We start from the raw sequence: 19,220 nt of genomic DNA on the forward strand, positions 1-19,220 counted from the left end.
CTAGGCGGCTGACCCAGCTGACATCAGGCATGACACGCAAACACCACCATGTTAGGTTGGGAGCAGGCATGAAGCAAGACCTGCAAATGTTGGGTTCATTTTTAACAAATTGCAACAGGATTCTCATCTGAAGGGAAGGATGGGTGACTTGCAGGCAGATTGCGCTGTTCACTGACTCCGCCGGCAGCCATGGCTTTGGGGCCATCCTGGGCAGTAAATGGTGCAGGGGGCAATTGCCAGACAGATGGCACAGGTCAGGCAGGACCGGGAACATAACAATCCTCAAACTATTCCCCATCATGGTAGCTCTGTCCATTTGGAGGCAAGAGCTGGGCAACATGAAACTCACAATCTGGTCCGACCACAAGGGCGTGGTACAAACCATCAACAAAGGGTCAGCTAGGTGCCCCGAGATAATGACACTAATGCGCCACCTGGTTAAATTGCAGTTGGAGGGCAACATAGACCTGAGAGCACGACACGTACCAGGGGTGGAGAACGAGCTGGCGGACGCCCTGTCAAGAGCACAGATGGACAGATTCAGGCAGCTGGCCCCGGGAGCAGATCGGGACATGACCCCTTTCCCGGCGCACCTGTGGGACCTGGCGGGGTAGACCTGGCCGTGCTGGTGAACCAAGCCCTAGCCCCCAATGCAGCCAAACAATACAGGAAGTCTGTGGACATGGTGATTCAGATAGGGGACATACAGAGCCTGGACAATGCGGGGGCAACGGGCAGGGCAGTGGAGAAGTTCATACTGTGGGGCAACAACTGTAAGAAATCTAGATCCTGGGCCCAGACACACCTAACAGCAGTGACACACTTCACTAAGTTAACAGCAGGGCATGACCCAGCGGCATCACACTACGTCAAGGCAGCCATGAAGGGCTGGAGGCGCACTGAGGGAGTGAGAAGGGACAGCAGACGGCCAACAGATTTTTCAAAGCTAGCTCGCCTGTGGTAAATAATTTAATATTACCTTGTCTTAGAATTTCTATATCAATAAAATACTTTAAATTAATTAAAGAGAGGAGTCCGTGGTATTCGAGTAAAGAAGGGTTTATTCAATAACTCGAGTTAAGGGAGAGCTCCAGCACCAAGCGGGTACAGGAGTGGTCTAATGTTTTATTCATACAGCAGGTTATTTATAAAGTTCAGGCAGTAGGCAAAAAGAAGAAGAAGAAGAATAAGGAAGTGACAAACAGTAATTTCAAACAAGATGTGTCAAGGTATGGGCGTTTCTTGTGTCTCGTGAGAGTGCATGTAGTGTGTCGAAATGTGTTCCCTTCATGTGAGGGTCCTTCCTCAGTGTCGTAATACTCTTTCAGTTGAAGGCCCTTTCTCAACCGGGGATTATTTCTGGCTTAGAGTCAAAGAACAGGAATGGTCTCTTGAAACAGGAACTATCTTGTTGGTTTCTCGGAATTTGACAGAGCCACAAGAATGTGTGGTCAATGAACAGAGGGGCCAGGTGCAGGGTGTCTTGCTCGTGGGTTTGGAGACAAAATGAATGACACACGAAAAAACGAAAAGGGTACTTTCTGAATCAAAATGGTGGACTGGCGGGTTTAAGAATGCAGCTTGCAGCGCATAGCCCGCACAGGGCAGGGCCACATTGGATACAAAGGCAGCATCCAGTTATTACCAGGAATATTATGCCTGCTGCTGACAGCAGTTTCCATCCCCAGGATGATATTATTGTCCAAAACCAGTCAGACAATGTCCACGTGCCAGGTTCTCGATATAGGCGGGCGGCTATCTTGTGTAATTTTGTTATAGCCGTATATACAGACGGAGAGTTATCAGGGATGAAAATACAGCAGCTAGAGCCGATAATTCTACAGGCTCCGCCTCTGTCAGCCAGGATGACGTCAAGGACAAGACGGTTTTGGAGAGCAACCAATCTTATGGCAGACTGTTCCTGGGTCAAGTTCCCCAGGGCAGACGCCGTCTGATTTACAACAGCCTCCAAGGTCCTTGTCAACTTGCGTATGAGCTTGCTGTTCAGTACAGGGCCAATAAAGAAAAAGAATCCTTTGTTGAAGTCTGTATACTGGTCTAAGGTAGTTTCCGTGTGATCAATCCCTGAGATATCGATCATTCTCTTATGTCTAACATGGGGCACTAGGAGGTCTCGGTGGTAAGTGGATGGGGCCACAAAGACAGGAGGTAGCAGAAATGCTATATAGCATGTCCCCCCCCCCCCAGTTTAAGGGCAGTTGCACATAGGCAGTTTGCCCACAGATGACATAAGTATGGCGGGATGCTAGAAATGATGATTTTCCCCTGTCTTCAAAACTCACAGTGGTATGGCAGTTACTGTGTCCTAATGGGACAGAACCATTTTTCCGGACACACAGGTGCACTTTTACTGTTGAGACCGAGATAGAAGGGCGGCCAGCATTCTTTTTAGGTTTGGTATTTAATATCCTGTAGGACATGCTCATATTCCCCTGCTTGTATGCTTCGCTTTCTAGGATCGTACCTGTCGCCTGAGGATCTCCATCCACATTCGGGTAGCAGACAGCATTAAGGACCTTATTTAAGTCCCCCCAAGGCCACCCATTCTTGCATGACCTATTTCCATCAGGGCAGGAGGTACGGGTAGTCCTGTCGGCTGTTATTAGGGCGAACCAGGCCTCGCAAGTTCCATTATAAAAAAACGGAAAGGGGCAGAGAGGCATTCCTCCCTCCTTTTGATGAGGTGGGAGGCGGACACATATCCAACAGTCTGTGATATTGCTAACCTGATGCGTATAGTGTAGCATCTGTATAAAGGTATTGTTTCGGAGAGCTAGCCTATGAGCTTGTTCATGAGGGGGCAAGTCGAGATACGTGTGCTCTTGGGTGTTGTTAGGTGCAGGAGAGGAATGTGGTGCTGGTGGGAAAGCAATGTGGAGGGCCCAACCAAGACACGTCATGATTGTCATCAGGAAAAATAGTATGATCAAACATATGATAGGTCCGCTATGCAACTTCTTAACATTCTTCTTTAGGCGCCTCATTTTCTCTTTTTTCCACATAGTCAGAGTGTCTGAGTCTGCCCCCATGCTCCAACCGCTTCACCACGAGACCTGTGTCCGTGGGCTTAATCAGCCAGAACCCAGGTGGCGGACCTCAGTTTTGATTTATATTCTTGTTGTGGGGTCTGTTCCAAGGGCAATGAGGATTGTTCAGTCACAGTGTCACTGGATTTGGCGATCTCGCTGGCAAAAGAGTCTATTTCTCCAAAGTATCTTTTGCAGTGGCTGGCGTGTAGCTAGCCTTTTCAGCCCTCGACCTTGACGGCAGTCCGCGTAGTCAAAAGGACCAACTTCGGCTCCTTCCACCTCGGCTGGAGGGGATCCGTCCTATCGAAATTCCGGACCAAGACCCAGTCCCCGGGTCGGATGGTATGTTCTTCCGGGTTGGTTTTGTCTGGGAAGGCTGCAGCCACCTGTGAACGACAAGAATGGAGTGCAGACATCAAGGAAGCCAGGTAATCAGTCAATATTCTGCTATCTACATCAGTAATAGATTTTGGTCTAGGAACTCCCCACATGTTTGGTGGCCTGCCGAAAACCATCTCGAATGGTGCCAATCCTATTCGGGAGTGTGGTACCATTCGCATATAGAACAGGGCTACTGGTAAGGCAGTCATCCAATCTATGCCCTTTTCTGCTGTAATTTTGGCTAACTTAGTTTTAAGGGTTTGATTGTGTCTTTCTACCAATCCTGCTGTCTGGGGGTGTCTCACGCAATGACATTTCCAAGTGTATCCTAATAGAAGGGAGACATGTTTCATTAGCTCGGAAGAGAAAGGTTGGCCATTGTCTGAATATATGACTCTTGGCAACCCATATCGTGGGAAGTACTCTCTTACTAGAACCTTAGCAGTCGTTGTGGCGGTATAGTCAGGGACGGGATAGGCTTCAGTCCACCTTGTTAATGCACACACCACCACCAGTACATACTTGTAACCTCTACATCTCTCCATCTGAATATAGTCCATCTGAAGAGCTTCAAATGGATGGTCAGGGGGTTGGAATCCACCCTGCTCCACCTTTGTGCCTTTACCTGGGTTGAACTGGTAACAAATCATGCATGTTTTTACTTTTTGTTTGGCTGCAGTTCTCAAATGTTTGTTATGCCATATGTTCTGTATGCTATCTAACATTGCCTTTTCTCCCAGATGCGCTGGTCCATGTATAGTGTTTATTATAACTTGAACCATAGCATCTGGTAGTAGCCATACTGCTCTCTCAGGTGTCATCCAACCCTGGTCTATAAGGACCCCTCCTTTTTCCTTCTATTCTAGCAGTTCCTGTGGTGTGGTGTGACTTTGGACATCCTGGATGTCAGAAAAGGGGTCTCGTATTGCGTATTGGCAGTGTAGTGTATTCAATTCTGTGTTCGCCGCCATTTTGGCTGCATTGTCTGCGAAATCATTTCCTTTCGATATTTCATCTGTTCCTTTTGTGTGTGCCTTACATTTCAGCACCGCTATTTTTGTTGGTAACTGACTGGCCTCCAAGAGAGCAGTGATGAGGGCAGCATGTTGTATTTTTGACCCGTGTGATGTGAGAAATCCCCTCTCCCTCCATAATGTGCCGAAATTGTGTACAACGCCGAAAGCGTATTGTGAGTCGGTGTAGATGTTGACTGATTTTCCTTTTGCCAAGTGACATGCTCGTGTTAGTGCTACTAGTTCGGCTGCTTGTGCTGACAGTATCTCTATTTTGTGTGCTTCCAAAGTGTTTATACCATTTGTGACGGCGTAAGCTGGTAAAGTCTTTGGTATAATCAGGTTTTGCCAACACTCGGGCTTGACACATAGCCTTTTTAAGAGACTGAAAAGCTTGTGTGTGTTCATCCGTCCAGGGTAATTTTGGGGTAGCACCAGCTTCAAGTGTTGTCAGCTGTATTAATGGTTTAGCAATGAGGGCAAATTGCGGGATCCACTGTCTACAATATGAGGTAAGACCAACAAAAGCTCAGACTTGTTTCTGTGTTGTTGGTTGTGGCATTTGTTGTATAAGTTGAATGCGTTCCTGTGTAAGCTGCCTACCCTCCTTTGACAGCAAGTGCCCTAAGTATGCCACTTGCTGCAAACCAAATTGGAGCTTACCAGGGGAAACTTTATGGCCATTCTCAGCTAGGAATTTTAGTACCAGCAATGTTGCTTCAGCGCAGGCTGGGTCAGATCTGGCCGTAATGAGGATGTCATCAACATACTGCAACAATGCAGTGTCAGGGGGCATTTCAATGGTATCCAATTGTCTTTTTAACGCTTGGCTATACACACTTGGGCTTTCGGTGAAACCTTGGGGAGCTCTTGTAAATTGGAAGCTTCATCCTTGTAGGGAGAAGCCGAAAAGGTATTGGCTGTCTGGGTGAATGGGTATACTGAAGAATGCATTTTTTAAGTCAATTACAGTAAAGTGTGTCGCTTCTGCATCTATGGCTGTGAGTAACGTGGAGATGTCTGGGACCACGGGGTGTTGGGGAATGACACATTTATTAAGTTCTCTCAAATCCACCACTAGTCTATAGACAGGGGGTGTTCCCAGTTCCACTTTTTTGTTAACTGCTAAAACTGGGGAATTACAAATATTAGAAACAGTTTCTTTAACCACACCTGACCATATTAGATCCTGAATAATTAACATTAACGCTTGTTCAGCTTGAGGTGGGATTTTGTATTGTCTAATGCGTGGCAGTTGGGGTCCCTCTTTCAGTGTAACTTTGTGAGGTGTTATTTCCATACACCCTACTGTGGTGGAGTCAGTGGCCCAAAGGGTGTGTGGCAAATCTTTCAAACGTTCGTCTAATTCTCTACTGGTGTAGTGGCCTTTAAAATCTCGTAGGAATAATCTAACATCCTTAGGTGAGTAAACAATAACAGCTCCTAATTCTTTCAATGTCTTGATACCACGTACATTTTCTAGACATGATTTTGTCAATATAAGATCTGTGGTTGTCGTGAGGGGACCAACATGCAAGGGCAGTGGTTTTGACGTGACGTTTGTCACAGGCTGTCCGGAGAAACCCAGAGAAATACTTTTTGAACCCGAGAGAGGAGCCTCTGGGACCTCTTGATGGCTTATAGTTGTTTTACTGGCCCCAGTGTCTAGTAGAAACTTTCTATCCTCCCCAAGAAGTCGGACCTCTACAAATGGACCTTTCTGATCTACTGGGATGGGGATTAGGGGCAGTTTGTCATCTTCTCTCCCTGGGCAACATCATGAAAAATCTGGGTAGTACTCAGTATAGTCATCATCTCCAATGTACATTTGGGTCATTTGTGCTGTCGGTGGAGCTGGAGGTGCTGTAGTGCCTTGTGGGGCATTCTGTTTTGGCTGATATGGACGGGGCTGTGTCTTATCAGTGGCCAAATTGTGTTTTAAGACAGGACAGTCTTTAACGAAGTGTCCCGACTTTTTGCAATAATTGCAAGTACTCTTCGTGTTTGTCTGACTACCTGGTGTCTGTTGGCGCTGGGGTGCAGTCTGGGCTACTAATGCTTTCATCTTTGTGTCTTTCATGCACTTCTTATCATTTTCTTCTTCATCCCTAATGCGGTTTTGATGGTATTGTAGCATTTGTAACACCTGTGGCGGTGTATGGGCTTGCCAGGTACTCTCTACCTTCAGTACTCTTTCCCTTATAGCTGGCAAGGCGTTGTCTACTAATTTGGAAACAAACAGATGCGGGTAAGACCGCTATTTACCGCAAAACACTTTTCAAGTCTTGTGTAATAATCTCCTATGTCTTCACCATGTTTCTGTGTGCAGGAGGAAATGGCATCCCAGTCCTCCATTTTCACTGTCAATAACTGTGGTAACACTTTCAAAATAGTGCCAGGGAGTGCCTTGAGTTTGTCTCCTATACCTTGACCTGCTACCCTAGTATTTTCGTCATTCTGAAGTTCGGTCCATCTAATGTGTTCGCCCGCCACCTCCCAATTTTTTTCTCGTAGTTTGTCATATATACCCGAGGGCAACAATAATTTCAGAATTGCTGTGATATCGGAAAGGGTATATGTTCCCATCATTAATACGTCTCCTAATTCCTTGAAAAATCCAGCAGGGTCTTTTGAGTGGGGGGGAACCATCTCTTTCATTCTTAGTAATTCGAGTTTTGTCAAGGGTACATAAATAAAAACGCGTTGTAACGCGCCATTTGCGTCAGCTCTGGGGTGAAACTCCCTCATGGGGAAGTGGCATGTTTGAGGAAGTTTATTAACCGGTCCACAAGTATCAGTGAAAGATCTATATTCAACCGCTTTCTGGTATTCCTGTCTACAATCTATGAATCTGTTGAGAAAAACTGAGCCATTGTAGAGGAATATGTTATCAGCACAATCAGACAGAAAGTCTTCTAGTCTTGGATCATGTTTTAAGAAAGTGTCATTGAGAGTGATGAGATGCTGTACCATGTAGAGACTCGCTAATCTTTGATGTGGGTGTGGTAATGCTAGAAAGAGTTGGGCTATAAGATCATTGTCATATATCTTATATTGAGAGACCCATAGGGTCGCAGTTCTGGCTATTTCCTTCTCCTCCGATGTAAGCGGAGGTTCCTGGTCCAGCCAGTCATCTAATGCTACTACCGTGGCTTGAAAAAGGTAATCTGGAGACGGCCGTTCTGGATGGCCCTGGAGGAATGGGAGGGGTGGGGATCGTGACGTGGAAATGGAGCGTCTTACTGGTAGAGCTTTTACAACCGGTAGTGTTATGTTTTCCTCACCTCTGTTCTCTTCCTCCTCAGTCTGTACATTTTGCCAAGTACGTGTCACCTTACGGGTGAACCTATCAAGTGCGTCGTTTACCAAACTTACATCGGTATGGTCAGAAGTTGAGTCCAATAACTCATAAAATGACGTGGGTACATCTTTTCCTCCCACTTGTAAGTGTTTAATAAAACAACAAATAAGGAACTTATACATGTGTACCTTGATAGCGTAAAGTCTGCTTTTGGTTAATCTGTTAACAGCCTTAGAGTCTTCCCCGGTACGGAGAAACTCGGATGCTGCCTCAAGGAGTGGGCTTATAGCAGGTAAACCCTTAATCTCTATCCATGAATCGCAAAGTATTTTTGTTATTCGGCCCGCCTCTCCAGTGGTACTTGGGGCTGGATCATAGGGACACTTGGGAATCGTGTCCCCTTTGGCTAGTCCCTCTGCACCTTCGTTATTTCCAGGCCGTGGTTGGACTTGTTCGGCATTCAAGGGCTGTTGTGGGGGTGCCTGGACTATTGGGGTATCATATGGAGGCGGGGTGTCTAGGAGGAAAGTGGTGAAAGTATCCTCTGGAAATGGGGCAGTGGGGTGTGTCTTAGGTGGGACGGTCTCCATCTGCGATGAAGAAGTATTGGGTAATACAGGATAGAGACCGGTGGAAACGGCTAGTTGTTCCCTATTATTCCTTTCATTTTCCAGTTCTCATCCTATCTCTTGTAATCGTTCATTCCGGACCTGTTCTGACATTCTCTTACCCTTTTCGACTTTGTTCAATGCTTTCTCCTGCCTCCTATGGGCTTCTTTTCTCCATAGTTCGACCGCGTCACTTTGTGACTGTCGGACCTTTCTTTTCCACAACTGTTCTTCTAGTTTTAGAACACATTCCATGTCAAAAATCCCTGTCTCGGGCCACCTATATTTATATTTGAAATCTTTAGTGTAATCTACCCATAAATCACAATAAACAATTGCACCAATGCCATGTTTTGTATACATGAAATGTCCTGGAGTATCTCAAGGAGGGAGGGGAATCTCCTTCTCGAGAATACTTTTTCTAGTTCCCATCTTACGTATTTTCGAAAAAAACAGGCATGATGGCATACTTTCTATTAAAAATAGAAATGAGAAACAACAAACATATATCTTTACCGTACCCACAAAAGTTGTGGGTCCGTCTTTATACTTTCAGCAGTACTCACCGAGAAGCAAACTAGAAGGCCTGTTGATCTTGAAATGCGCGCAGCTTTTAAGACGGGTCTCACAAGACCTCGGACTCGTCTTCTTCACGGGTTGGGCTCTGGGTCTGGACGTTCCGCAATCTTCCTCACCGCCTCGTGTGGATGACGGGCCGCAGTCGGTCCCCCCCTTCGTCTCGAGGGAGTTAGCAGGAATTCCCCGCTTCTGTGCACTTTGAAGTCCGTCGAAGGTCAGGAGGAGGCAGTACCGGGTTCAACATCGCCGGCGCGTGGGGGAGAGGGAACGTTCCTGTTCAGGCGCCAGAAATGTGGTAAATAATTTAATATTACCTTGTCTTAGAATTTCTATATCAGTAAAATACTTTAAATTAAGTAAAGAGAGGAGTCCGTGGTATTCGAGTAAAGAAGGGTTTATTCAATAACTCGAGTTAAGGGAGAGCTCCAGCACCAAGCGGGTACAGGAGTGGTCTAATGTTTTATTCATACAGCAGGTTATTTATACAGTTCAGGCAGTAGGCAAAAAGAAGAAGAAGAAGAAGGAAGTGACAAACAGTAATTTCAAACAAGATGTGTCAAGGTATGGGCGTTTCTTGTGTCTCGTGAGAGTGCATGTAGTGTGTCGAAATATGTTCCCTTCAGTTGAGGGTCCTTCCTCAGTGTCGAAATGCTCTTTCAGTTGAAGGCCCTTTCTCAACAGGGGATTATTTCTGGCTTAGAGTCAAAGAACAGGAACGGTCTCTTGAAACACGAACTATCTTGTTGGTTTCTCGGAATTGACAGAGCCACAAGAATGTGTGGTCAATGAACAGAGGGGCCAGGTGCAGGGTGTCTTGCTCGTGAGTTTGGAGACAAAATGGATGACACACGAAAAACGAAAAGGGTACTGTCTGAATCAAAATGGTGGACAGGCGGGGAAGGGAAACGATGGGGCACAATTTCCAATTTTATTTCCTCACGCCTGCTGGAGTCCCTGGACAGCGTCACAATGGACGCATTTGAGCTCAGCCTGTTCAGAGCAGCCTTTGCCACAGCATTTTTCAGGGCTTTCCGCATTAGCGAGCTTGTGGCCCCGAGCAAGGGGGGGCCCGCGGAAGACTGCCTACAGGCAAGGGACGTAACACCAGGGGGGGCCCAAGTGGAGATCCGGCTGCGGTGCTCAAAAACCGACCAGGCTGGGGCAGGGAACATAATACAGCTGCATTGCATTGAAGACCGGAGGTATTGTGCTGTATGTTGCCTTCAGGTATTTATGGCAATCCGACCAGTGGGGGAGGGTCCACTTTTCAGACACAAGAACAGCAGCCACCTAAGCAAATTCCAATTCACAACAGTGATACGCCTGGCCCTAAGAAAGGCTGGTCTCCCTTCTGCATCTTTTGGGTCACACTCTTTCAGGATCGGGCCTCCACATAAGCTGCTCAACACAGGATGTCAGAAGCAGGGATAAAAGCGGTGGGTAGGTGGTGGTCCTGCGCGTTTCAAGCCTACGTTAGGCCCCATTTGCTGTGAAATCCAAGCACACGCCTGAGGGGGGGGGGCGCAGTGGCACCACCCCTCCCCGGATAAGTGGGGGCCAACAGGGAACTGACAATGTGACCATTAATCCAGCAGGAAGAATTGGCAGCCTCACACTGGGAAGCCAGACGGCAGGGTGAGGGGTCAGACAAAGAGAAAAGGGGGTAGCAAATGGAGACGGCACTCGCTGCCCAGCCCCCGCCGGTTGGCAGGGCAAAACATAGCCTAACAAGGTAATGAGTATGGACAATGGAAGTAATCAGAAAACAGAGACTGATATTGTATGACCATGCATGACAGTTCACAAATAGTCTTGTATGGCAATCGCATATAACGTATGACAGACAGTATATGCATGTATGATTGAATAAAACTGCGGCCAACATTGATCACTAAGAAACCAAATGATGTTGGCTTGTTCATTCGGGGGACCATGGTAGGTCCCCAGACAGATGGGTACATAATCTGGAGTTTGGGCACAGTGCGGGGGTTAATGAAGCTTCCACTGCAACTGAAATAATGGCCTGGAGATCAGAGTTACAGTTGCCCCCGTAGATGACCTGCCACCATTGGAGAATCGTTTGAATCCCTCATGGCGCAAGCAAAAGACCAAGTCCCTCAGAGAGCATGATGTGCCAACACCTTCTTTAAATGTAAGCGATCAGCAAGGCAAATGACAAAACAGTAACAAGATCGGCACAGGAATACACTTTCTGAAAAAGCTAGCTGAAAACCATGGCAACGCCCACAAGGGACAGGCGGAAGTCTCAAGACATGATGTCTAGGCACAGTGGAAGCGCCATTTTGAGAGCAGACTTGCCGATCTCAATCATACTGCACCGGACAACCAACAAGCATTAAAAATGCAATAGGTCTTGCCTTTCTTTAAGTTAAAGCCATTGGCTTAGCTATACAATACCAATAGCAAAGCAAATGGCTTTAACTTGTCCAAAGGCCAGACCTATTGCATTTTCAATGCTTGTTTGCAGTGGCACAAGTTACGCCCCCGGTGACCAGATACCTTATTGCTTCCTGCCACCTGTTACTGGACGCATATACAGGAATAGTGGTGAGTCCTTGCACGTGGAAAGACCTCCCCAATCTTCCCGACTCTCTAAATCCACAAGCCAGAAAGAGGATGTGGCGTAACGGCCAGAGCTGCTGACTTTGGAGCTGTGCAGCCAGGTTCGAGTGTGGGTGTGGTCTCAACTTCCTGTAATTCTGTGAGGTCACTTAATCTACCTGTGCCTACTAAAACAAAAAAGTGCCCTTGTGTAACGTAACTGGTGCTCGTGTAAAGCGTCCTTGTACCAGTTCGGGTCGAGTTCGCGCCATATAAAACTGCAACAAAATTAATAAACTCATGGTCCGTTCAATAGCAGTATCACCTTCACCAGCTCAAGGGACACCTTTCTACGCCACTTTCTCACCATCTGCGACCATTCGACTCCGATCCTGCTCTTCACGTTTCACCGGAAATGGCACTTGGTGGCTTCCCACAATGCACCTTACCACTTCTGAAAAAGTGGCTTGACATCCCGACCTGTTTTGTCTGAGTTTGAGGGGGTGGCAACCCAAAGTAAATAAATAAAAGGACCCTTTCAGGCCAGGGTGCCATTTCCTGGCTGCACTTAAAATGTTGGCTTCGGCGGGTTTAAAAACAAAAAAACAAGTCTGACTTATGCTGTAACATGCAGGTCCAGCTGAACATTTCATGATTTCGAGGTACATGTATTGACAAATTACATTCATTGTGGTGTAGCGGCCAGAGCTACCGACTTTGGAACTGGGAAACTAGGTCCGAGTCTCTGCGTCAGCTCCTGTGATTCTAGGCAAATCATTTAATCTCGCCATGCCCAAAGACAATGAACGTGACCCCCCATGTAATGTAACTGGGGCTCATGTAAAGCGCTCCAGTACCTTTAAGTTGAGTTTGCTCTATATACAGCAGCAAAAAACTATTTAACCCGCTACGTAACTCTGGATAAATGTAAACATTCAAGCCATCTTTGCATGATGCATGTGTGCATGCCTGTCGCCTCTTGGCTGCGACTGTGTGCCCCCTGCACACGTGGCTTTGCCATTCAGTCATGTTATATTTGGACCTTGTAAACCCCCAAGGCACTGGGCAGGGACCACTTTTAAACAATTTCTGCGGGGTTTAACAGATGTCCTGCACCAGGCTCTGTTTACTGTGGGGCCTCACAGTGAGATGGGTGGGTGGGGGGGCGGGGTTAGCAGCAGGGAATCTGGAAGGGGAAATGACTCTGAGGCGCCGGTGCTCCACTCCTAATGGGGGGTCAGCAAAGAAATACTGTAACCTTGACACTAAGCCCCCTCCCCACCCCCCAGGCCATTTCTATGCAAAGGGCCCCTCCCCCACTCTGATTCTCTGGCGATCAGCAGGGTTAAAGCAGCCCACGGGTGAAGATTTAGGGCAAAATAATTACCTTTTGCAGCTTGGGAAGCGTTACCAAATCTACATAATAAAACATGTGACAATTCAAAACTCTGCACGGTCTATTGAAAGAGAAGCTTGCCTCTTGCCTGTTAATTTCCTGGTACAAAAAAAAAGCATCTGCAATGCAATTGGTCTGAATGCATTGCAAATGCTTAAGTTTAAAGCTGAGCGCGGTGCTGCTTCACAGACACCGCGCTCGATTTAAAACAAAAAGAATTCTTAACTCTAACACTGAGCGCGGTGTCCTTGATGCGGGTACTGCGCTCAGTGGTAAAGTTAAGAAATATATAAAGAATCCGAGCGTGGTGTCCGTAAGCGGCGCCGTGTTCCATTTCAAAATAAAAAATAAAAACAAACACAAACAGATAGCGTACATACAAAAAGAAACCTATAACAACAATGTAGCGTAATAATAAGAATTGAATACAAAGTAGCGTACAAGCCTGCAATGCATTCCACACAGAAACGCATGCAGTGGTTTAAAAAAAAGTGCAGCAAGTTAATAAAAAAGCCTACTGTGTTACGCTGCGGTAAGAGATCCAATCCGGCTGGGTGGCACCAAAAGGGGATAGGGTGGCAACCAGGAGGGATTGAAATGCCTCTGATGCAATCATTGCACTGCCTTTGTCATAATTCGTGATGCCAAATGACACACACAAATGAAAAATTCAGGCGGAGCTGAGACACGGCTTTGGAATCCGTATTAATTCCAAGAAGCCCTTCTTTCACCAGGCCGAGACCTGAACATGCCTCACCCCCCCATTCCAGAAGCCTTCAGTGCAAACAAAAGTAAAATTCAGTGGAAACATTTAAAAAATAAAAACATCATAAAATAAGGAAAACATTCCTGAGACCATCACATGCCGACCAGTTGGCCACAGACACCGCCTGTGGTCTGGTATGCCCCGTATACAAGCCCAACCACGAAAAACAGCATACAATTGCCAAAGCTGGTCTTTCAAATAAGATAAAAATATAAATGTAAAATGTAAATGTGTTGGACTTGTAAAGCGCACAGCTGCCCGTAAGCGTCCCGGCGCTGAAGACCGCTGGGGAACTCGTCCTGGCTTTCCCTGTGAGATGGTCCCTTTTGGGTATCTCCAAGGTGATACCAGGCATCCCCGGGGGGCCGTAGTAGAGATGAGGCAAGCTTAATGCCCAGAGTTGCCGAATGTGATCCCTGGTTAGAGTAGGTACCGAGGCGAGAATTGTCGAGTCCGCTGACCATGGTCCACGACCCTGCCACATCGGGAATTGGACCCTGGTCCCAGACCGTTCTCTGCTTCCGGGTCTGCCGCCTCTAACCAGTGAGCCACACCACTCCACTCCACAGCCACACCACTCCACTCCATATATGTTGCCAAGATTGTAATCAGCAGCAGAAAAAAGAAACAGGGGCTTCTTTCTGGGACATGATGTATTTGTACTCATAGGTATGGGGGCCATCTTGGATTGGGACGGAAAAGGTAAGTTTGGTAATTAGTTTCTGCATGAATGGTGATAAATTCATATGTAGGACTGTGGGAGGAAGACAGATAATGAGGTAATGAGTTAATTTGGCAGGCACTGGTACCGAAATGTTTCAAACATAGTATGACTACATTTGTCATGACAAAGCCTTGAATTTATTCATTATCTAAAGAAATTATTGTTATTCCACTGATTTTCCCAGCAATTCCTCATTCCACAGAGATGAAAACTAGGAGTGTCACAGTAAGGTTGGCATTACAAATCAACTGATGTCCGTAGAGATGAGGCCCTTGTTTTTTTTTTTTGACACGTCTACATCCCAGGTTTTATCTTATATGTATCCTGAGCTGCTTGCAATATTTTGAATTATGGAAATTAAATCAATTAAATTAATCGAACACTGGTATAAAGAGAAAATTACAATATGATGTGTAGGTTTATGCCTGCTTTGCCATGAATTACTCAAAAGAAGAAATAAAAGAATAAATAATTACATGCCCTTAAAGTCATGATTTGTTTTCCTCTAACAGATTCCTTGAAGCTGGACACAAGTAAAAAGGGCATCATTAATCTCAGAGGGTTTAATTTCTTGTCTGCCTTTGTTACACCAGAACAAATAGACAGCTTGGAAGACTTTGAAATCAGAGACGATGATGTCTTTCTAGTGACTTATCCAAAATCAGGTAAAACGTGTATCACTGTTGGACTAAACATTAAACTCACTTACTGTTTGATGAATAGGAGATTTGTCCAGTCTAAGTGTAACCATCATCTCTAACGCATCACTGTATTAATCATCCAAGTCTATCATTTATCAACCCCGACCCTCCAAAGGCCAACATTTCCCTACTGTAACTAAGATTGAAGCGGAATAGTAAATCTGACCCTTCTAAGGTCCAACATTTTCCCTCATTTTGGTTTAATTGAAATTAGAATAGTAAATCCAACTGTTCAAAACTCCATCACTTTCCCTAATTTAGGTTACTTTGCAATGTGAATAGTAAATCTGTCCCCTCAAAAATCCAACACTTTTATTTAACTGTGGCCTAGATTGGAATGGAAATAGTGAATCTGACCCCTACAAAGTACAACACTTTCCCTACTGTTGCCAGGATTGGAATGGGAATAGTAGATTTGACCTCTGCATAGTAACAGATTTTTTCTACTCCTGTAGTGGTATAATTTATTTTAATTGTTTATTTTTCTTTTTTTTAAAAATTATTTTATGATTAAAATCTTTGTATTTTGTTATATTTACATTTTTGGTACATTTTCCTTATTTGATTATATAATGTGTTACATGTTTTTGTTATATATACATATTCAATTTGTTTTTATATCAATCATTTTATTGTGCTTTTGCAAAGTTAGTGACCACAATCCACTTGTAATGATGATTAAATTAGATCATTCTGATGGTGAAGGGCACTAAGAGAATGTGCTTCTAACATATTCATGAAGAAAGGCAGTAGGCTAAAATGGGATAGAGCTGACAGGGAGGCCTTTCTATATAGGCGTGTTAAAGAAAATATTCCAGCAATTCTATCCCTGTCATCCCCTGATGAAACCTGAGAGATTTTTCTAACACCTTTTCATATGCTATCTACATCTGCAGTTAAGGTGCTTACAATGATCAATGTTTCCAAAAAGTCCCATCCGCAGGATTTGTTTGATCATGCAAGCACAGTTTCCAACAAAAAATTCAAATTAGCAAAATCTAAACTCTCAATCAATCAATCAATCAAAGCATTTATATAGCGCACTACTCACCCGGAGGGTCTCAAGGCGCTAGGGGGGGGTCCGCTCTCACTCCCAAAGGAAGACATTATGGTGCTCATTAGGATGGCAGGCTGGGGGTGGCGGAAAATCTAATTTTCCGCACCCCAGTAGTGGTCCTCACGCCCGCCATAGTACAATGGGCAAACATAGCCCATTTGACGTTTCCGCCACAGTGCGACGTGAAGCACCATCAAAAATGTGCCCCCCACCACGGCAGTGGGAGCCAATAGAGACCCACCGGCGTGCGGAATGATGTCCCGTCCGCTGTTTAAAATCACGATGGCCGAAACAGCCCGTCACACCGCAGGGAGAAACCACCCAACCGGAGACGGCGGAAGCACGACAGTGGAGCTCCAAACCAGACTACCGGTCAACTTCACCTAGTCCAGACCGTAATGGATTCAGCTCCACACGCCTTTCCATTGCTGTACCTGATCCACTACCAGCAGGTAATGCTATGTTGCTGACAACACCGCAGGTACGCATATACGCATGTACACAACTCCACACACAACCACAGCACACAACTCTTGTGCTGACATAGGGTTCTTGTCCACATCAGATACTCTTGTGGGGACAGAAACACATCCCCAAGTGTACCCACACATGTCCTACCTGTCACAAAATCACCCCTCCACATCCGGGTTACCCATCAACCACGAAATCACAGCAATGTCCCGTCACGTCACTGCAGGGGTGCATACACGGGAAAACCTGCTCACAATGTAGTAGGCAGGGCCAGCGCTAGGCATGGGCAGTCCACAAAGAGTAACATGACCTCTCCTCCACCCTTCACACACTACGTTTCCCACACCCACTTGGGGACATGCTGTGTGCTTCTCCAGTGCCCCCCTGCACAATTAACCATCCAGGTGCACCCAGACCCTGCACAACACACACACCAAACAACCAGGGAGCCTGTCTCAGAAGGTGGGGGTGAAGAGGAACACCCTGCACAGAAGTTCAGGGGCAGGGCATTTCTCCTCCTCATACCTACTATAAACTCATGTCAAGCAAACTGAGTCCAATAACAAAATGAACACTCACACTGCATATGAACAACCACTTAACTGTACACGCTGCCTTTCAAGTCATTCACACAATACTGACAAGTGACAGGTCAAAGATAGGAGGACATGGCACTAGTGTGCACTCAATAAAAGGCCAGTAACCAGAATACACCTTGCTGCATGTGACACACACACAAGTAATCCACACTACACTTGCAACACACATCAGAATGTATCACAATGCCCAAATAACTCACACACAATGTCATGCAAACAGAACATCACACACAGAGCATCTGTCAGCAGAAAGAGTCAACACAGGCCAAACACTGCATACATCCACAACAAAAACACAACAGAAGCACATGCCAATCCATCACAATGCAAACTCAGCTGGACATCAGGGGATGTACACCAGGCAAGTACAGGGCAATATACACTGAGAGCACTGCATGCAGGCCAAGCAGTGTGTACACACCAACCAAATCAGTAGCACACACATCTCAGTGTCACACCATGTACTCCCACAACACAAATTAGCACAGCACACAGACAACATCACACTCACGAAGGGTATCAGTACCTCAGCAAACACACACACAGCTAACCCAACACTCACAGATGCACAACTCAGTGACACCCAGGTGTAAACACCATGACCAGAGAACTGTGCAGCACAAACGGATTCCTTGCACATGAGCAACCATAACTGCAAACCAGTACAAGAAAATCATACATAACTAATTGGGAATCTGTCCTGAGTGGCACATTGGTCCTGTGCACAGATCAGCACCACAAAGCATAGTGTAACAAATGAAGTGGTGGCGAGGCTCACACACTGGCAACCTAAGGGGATAGCTGACATGAGAGTGGAGTGGTGTGTATGTCAGTAGTGGCCAGGTCAGGAGTGTACTATAAACAAACACTTGGATGAGTCATGCACAATGGGTAGGCATCAGAGGCAAAGATAGGGGATGGTATGACTCCACATCCCACATACCATACTGGAGTCAAAAATGTCTCAAGTGACAGCAATGCATGAGACAACTCACCAACAATGTCAGTGTGGCTGAGCAGGCCTGCACAGTGAGCACAAACAGTAACAAGATACATGGCTGCTCAACAAACCCCAGCATAGACTTGGCTGTCACACACTCTGCATACTCAACTCTGGCAGCAAAAACAAGTAGGTGTCCCCCAGGAGTGCAAGGACACACCAACACACTGCCCAGTGCACAACCTACAACTCCTACAAGTGCAGATAATCACAAGCACAGGGCTGACAAATCAAACAGGCACTCAGCTCCTGGATCACACACGTGTGCAGTTGCCATTGCAGGGGCATACACACATCAACACTACTGACCAAGTCACCCCCTTCACACTTCATGACCACTCAAGAGCACTCATTCAAATGTACCCATGTGACTAGGAAGACAGGCCATCACAAGATGACCATACATCAACACTGCTGTTCAAACATCAAGAAAATGTCAAAGCGGGATACTGAGCATGTGTCACATGAAACCATACCCATACAGAAACGTTTTTATTAAGCAAAGACATTGACATAGCAGACAACAGGAGGAACTGTAGACAACAGCAAGGCCAGTGGCCAGTCCATTGTTCAAAGTAGCCACATGTGTGCATGAGAACCTGCACAGGGAGTGGACAAGCAAAGTGATAAACAGCAAGGCCGGTGGCCATCCATAGTTCAAAGTAGGCACATGTGTGCATGAGAAGCTGCACAGGAAATGGGCAAAAAAAGTGATAAACAGCAAGGCCATTGACCAGTCCATAGCTCAAAGTAGGCACCTGTCTGCATGAGGAGCTGCACAGGGAATGGGCAAACAAAGTGATAAACAGCAAGGCCAAGGGCCAGTCCATAGCTCAAAGTAGGCACATGTATGCATGAGAAAGCAGCACAGGGAATGGGAAAACAAAGTGATAAGCAGCAAGGCTAGTGGCCAGTCGATAGTTCAAAGTAGGCACATGTGTGCATGAGAACCTACACATAAAATGGGTGACAATGTACATTGCCATGGGAAGCAACACAGCCAGGGGGATAA

The 19,220-nt window shown here is 46.1% G+C and overlaps 1 protein-coding gene across 1 annotated transcript in view; it reads left to right on the forward strand.

The window, feature by feature from the left end:
* LOC144763172 (amine sulfotransferase-like) overlaps nt 1-19,220 on the forward strand; it is a 405,236-nt gene that overhangs the window by 101,528 nt on the left and 284,488 nt on the right. The window contains exon 3 of the mRNA XM_078648512.1: nt 14,893-15,045. Within this exon, the coding sequence (XP_078504638.1) occupies nt 14,893-15,045 (153 nt within the window). The remainder of the gene's footprint in view (nt 1-14,892; nt 15,046-19,220) is intronic.

Source organism: Lissotriton helveticus, chromosome 6, assembly GCF_964261635.1.
Source record: "Lissotriton helveticus chromosome 6, aLisHel1.1, whole genome shotgun sequence".
Lineage (NCBI taxonomy): Eukaryota > Metazoa > Chordata > Amphibia > Caudata > Salamandridae > Lissotriton > Lissotriton helveticus.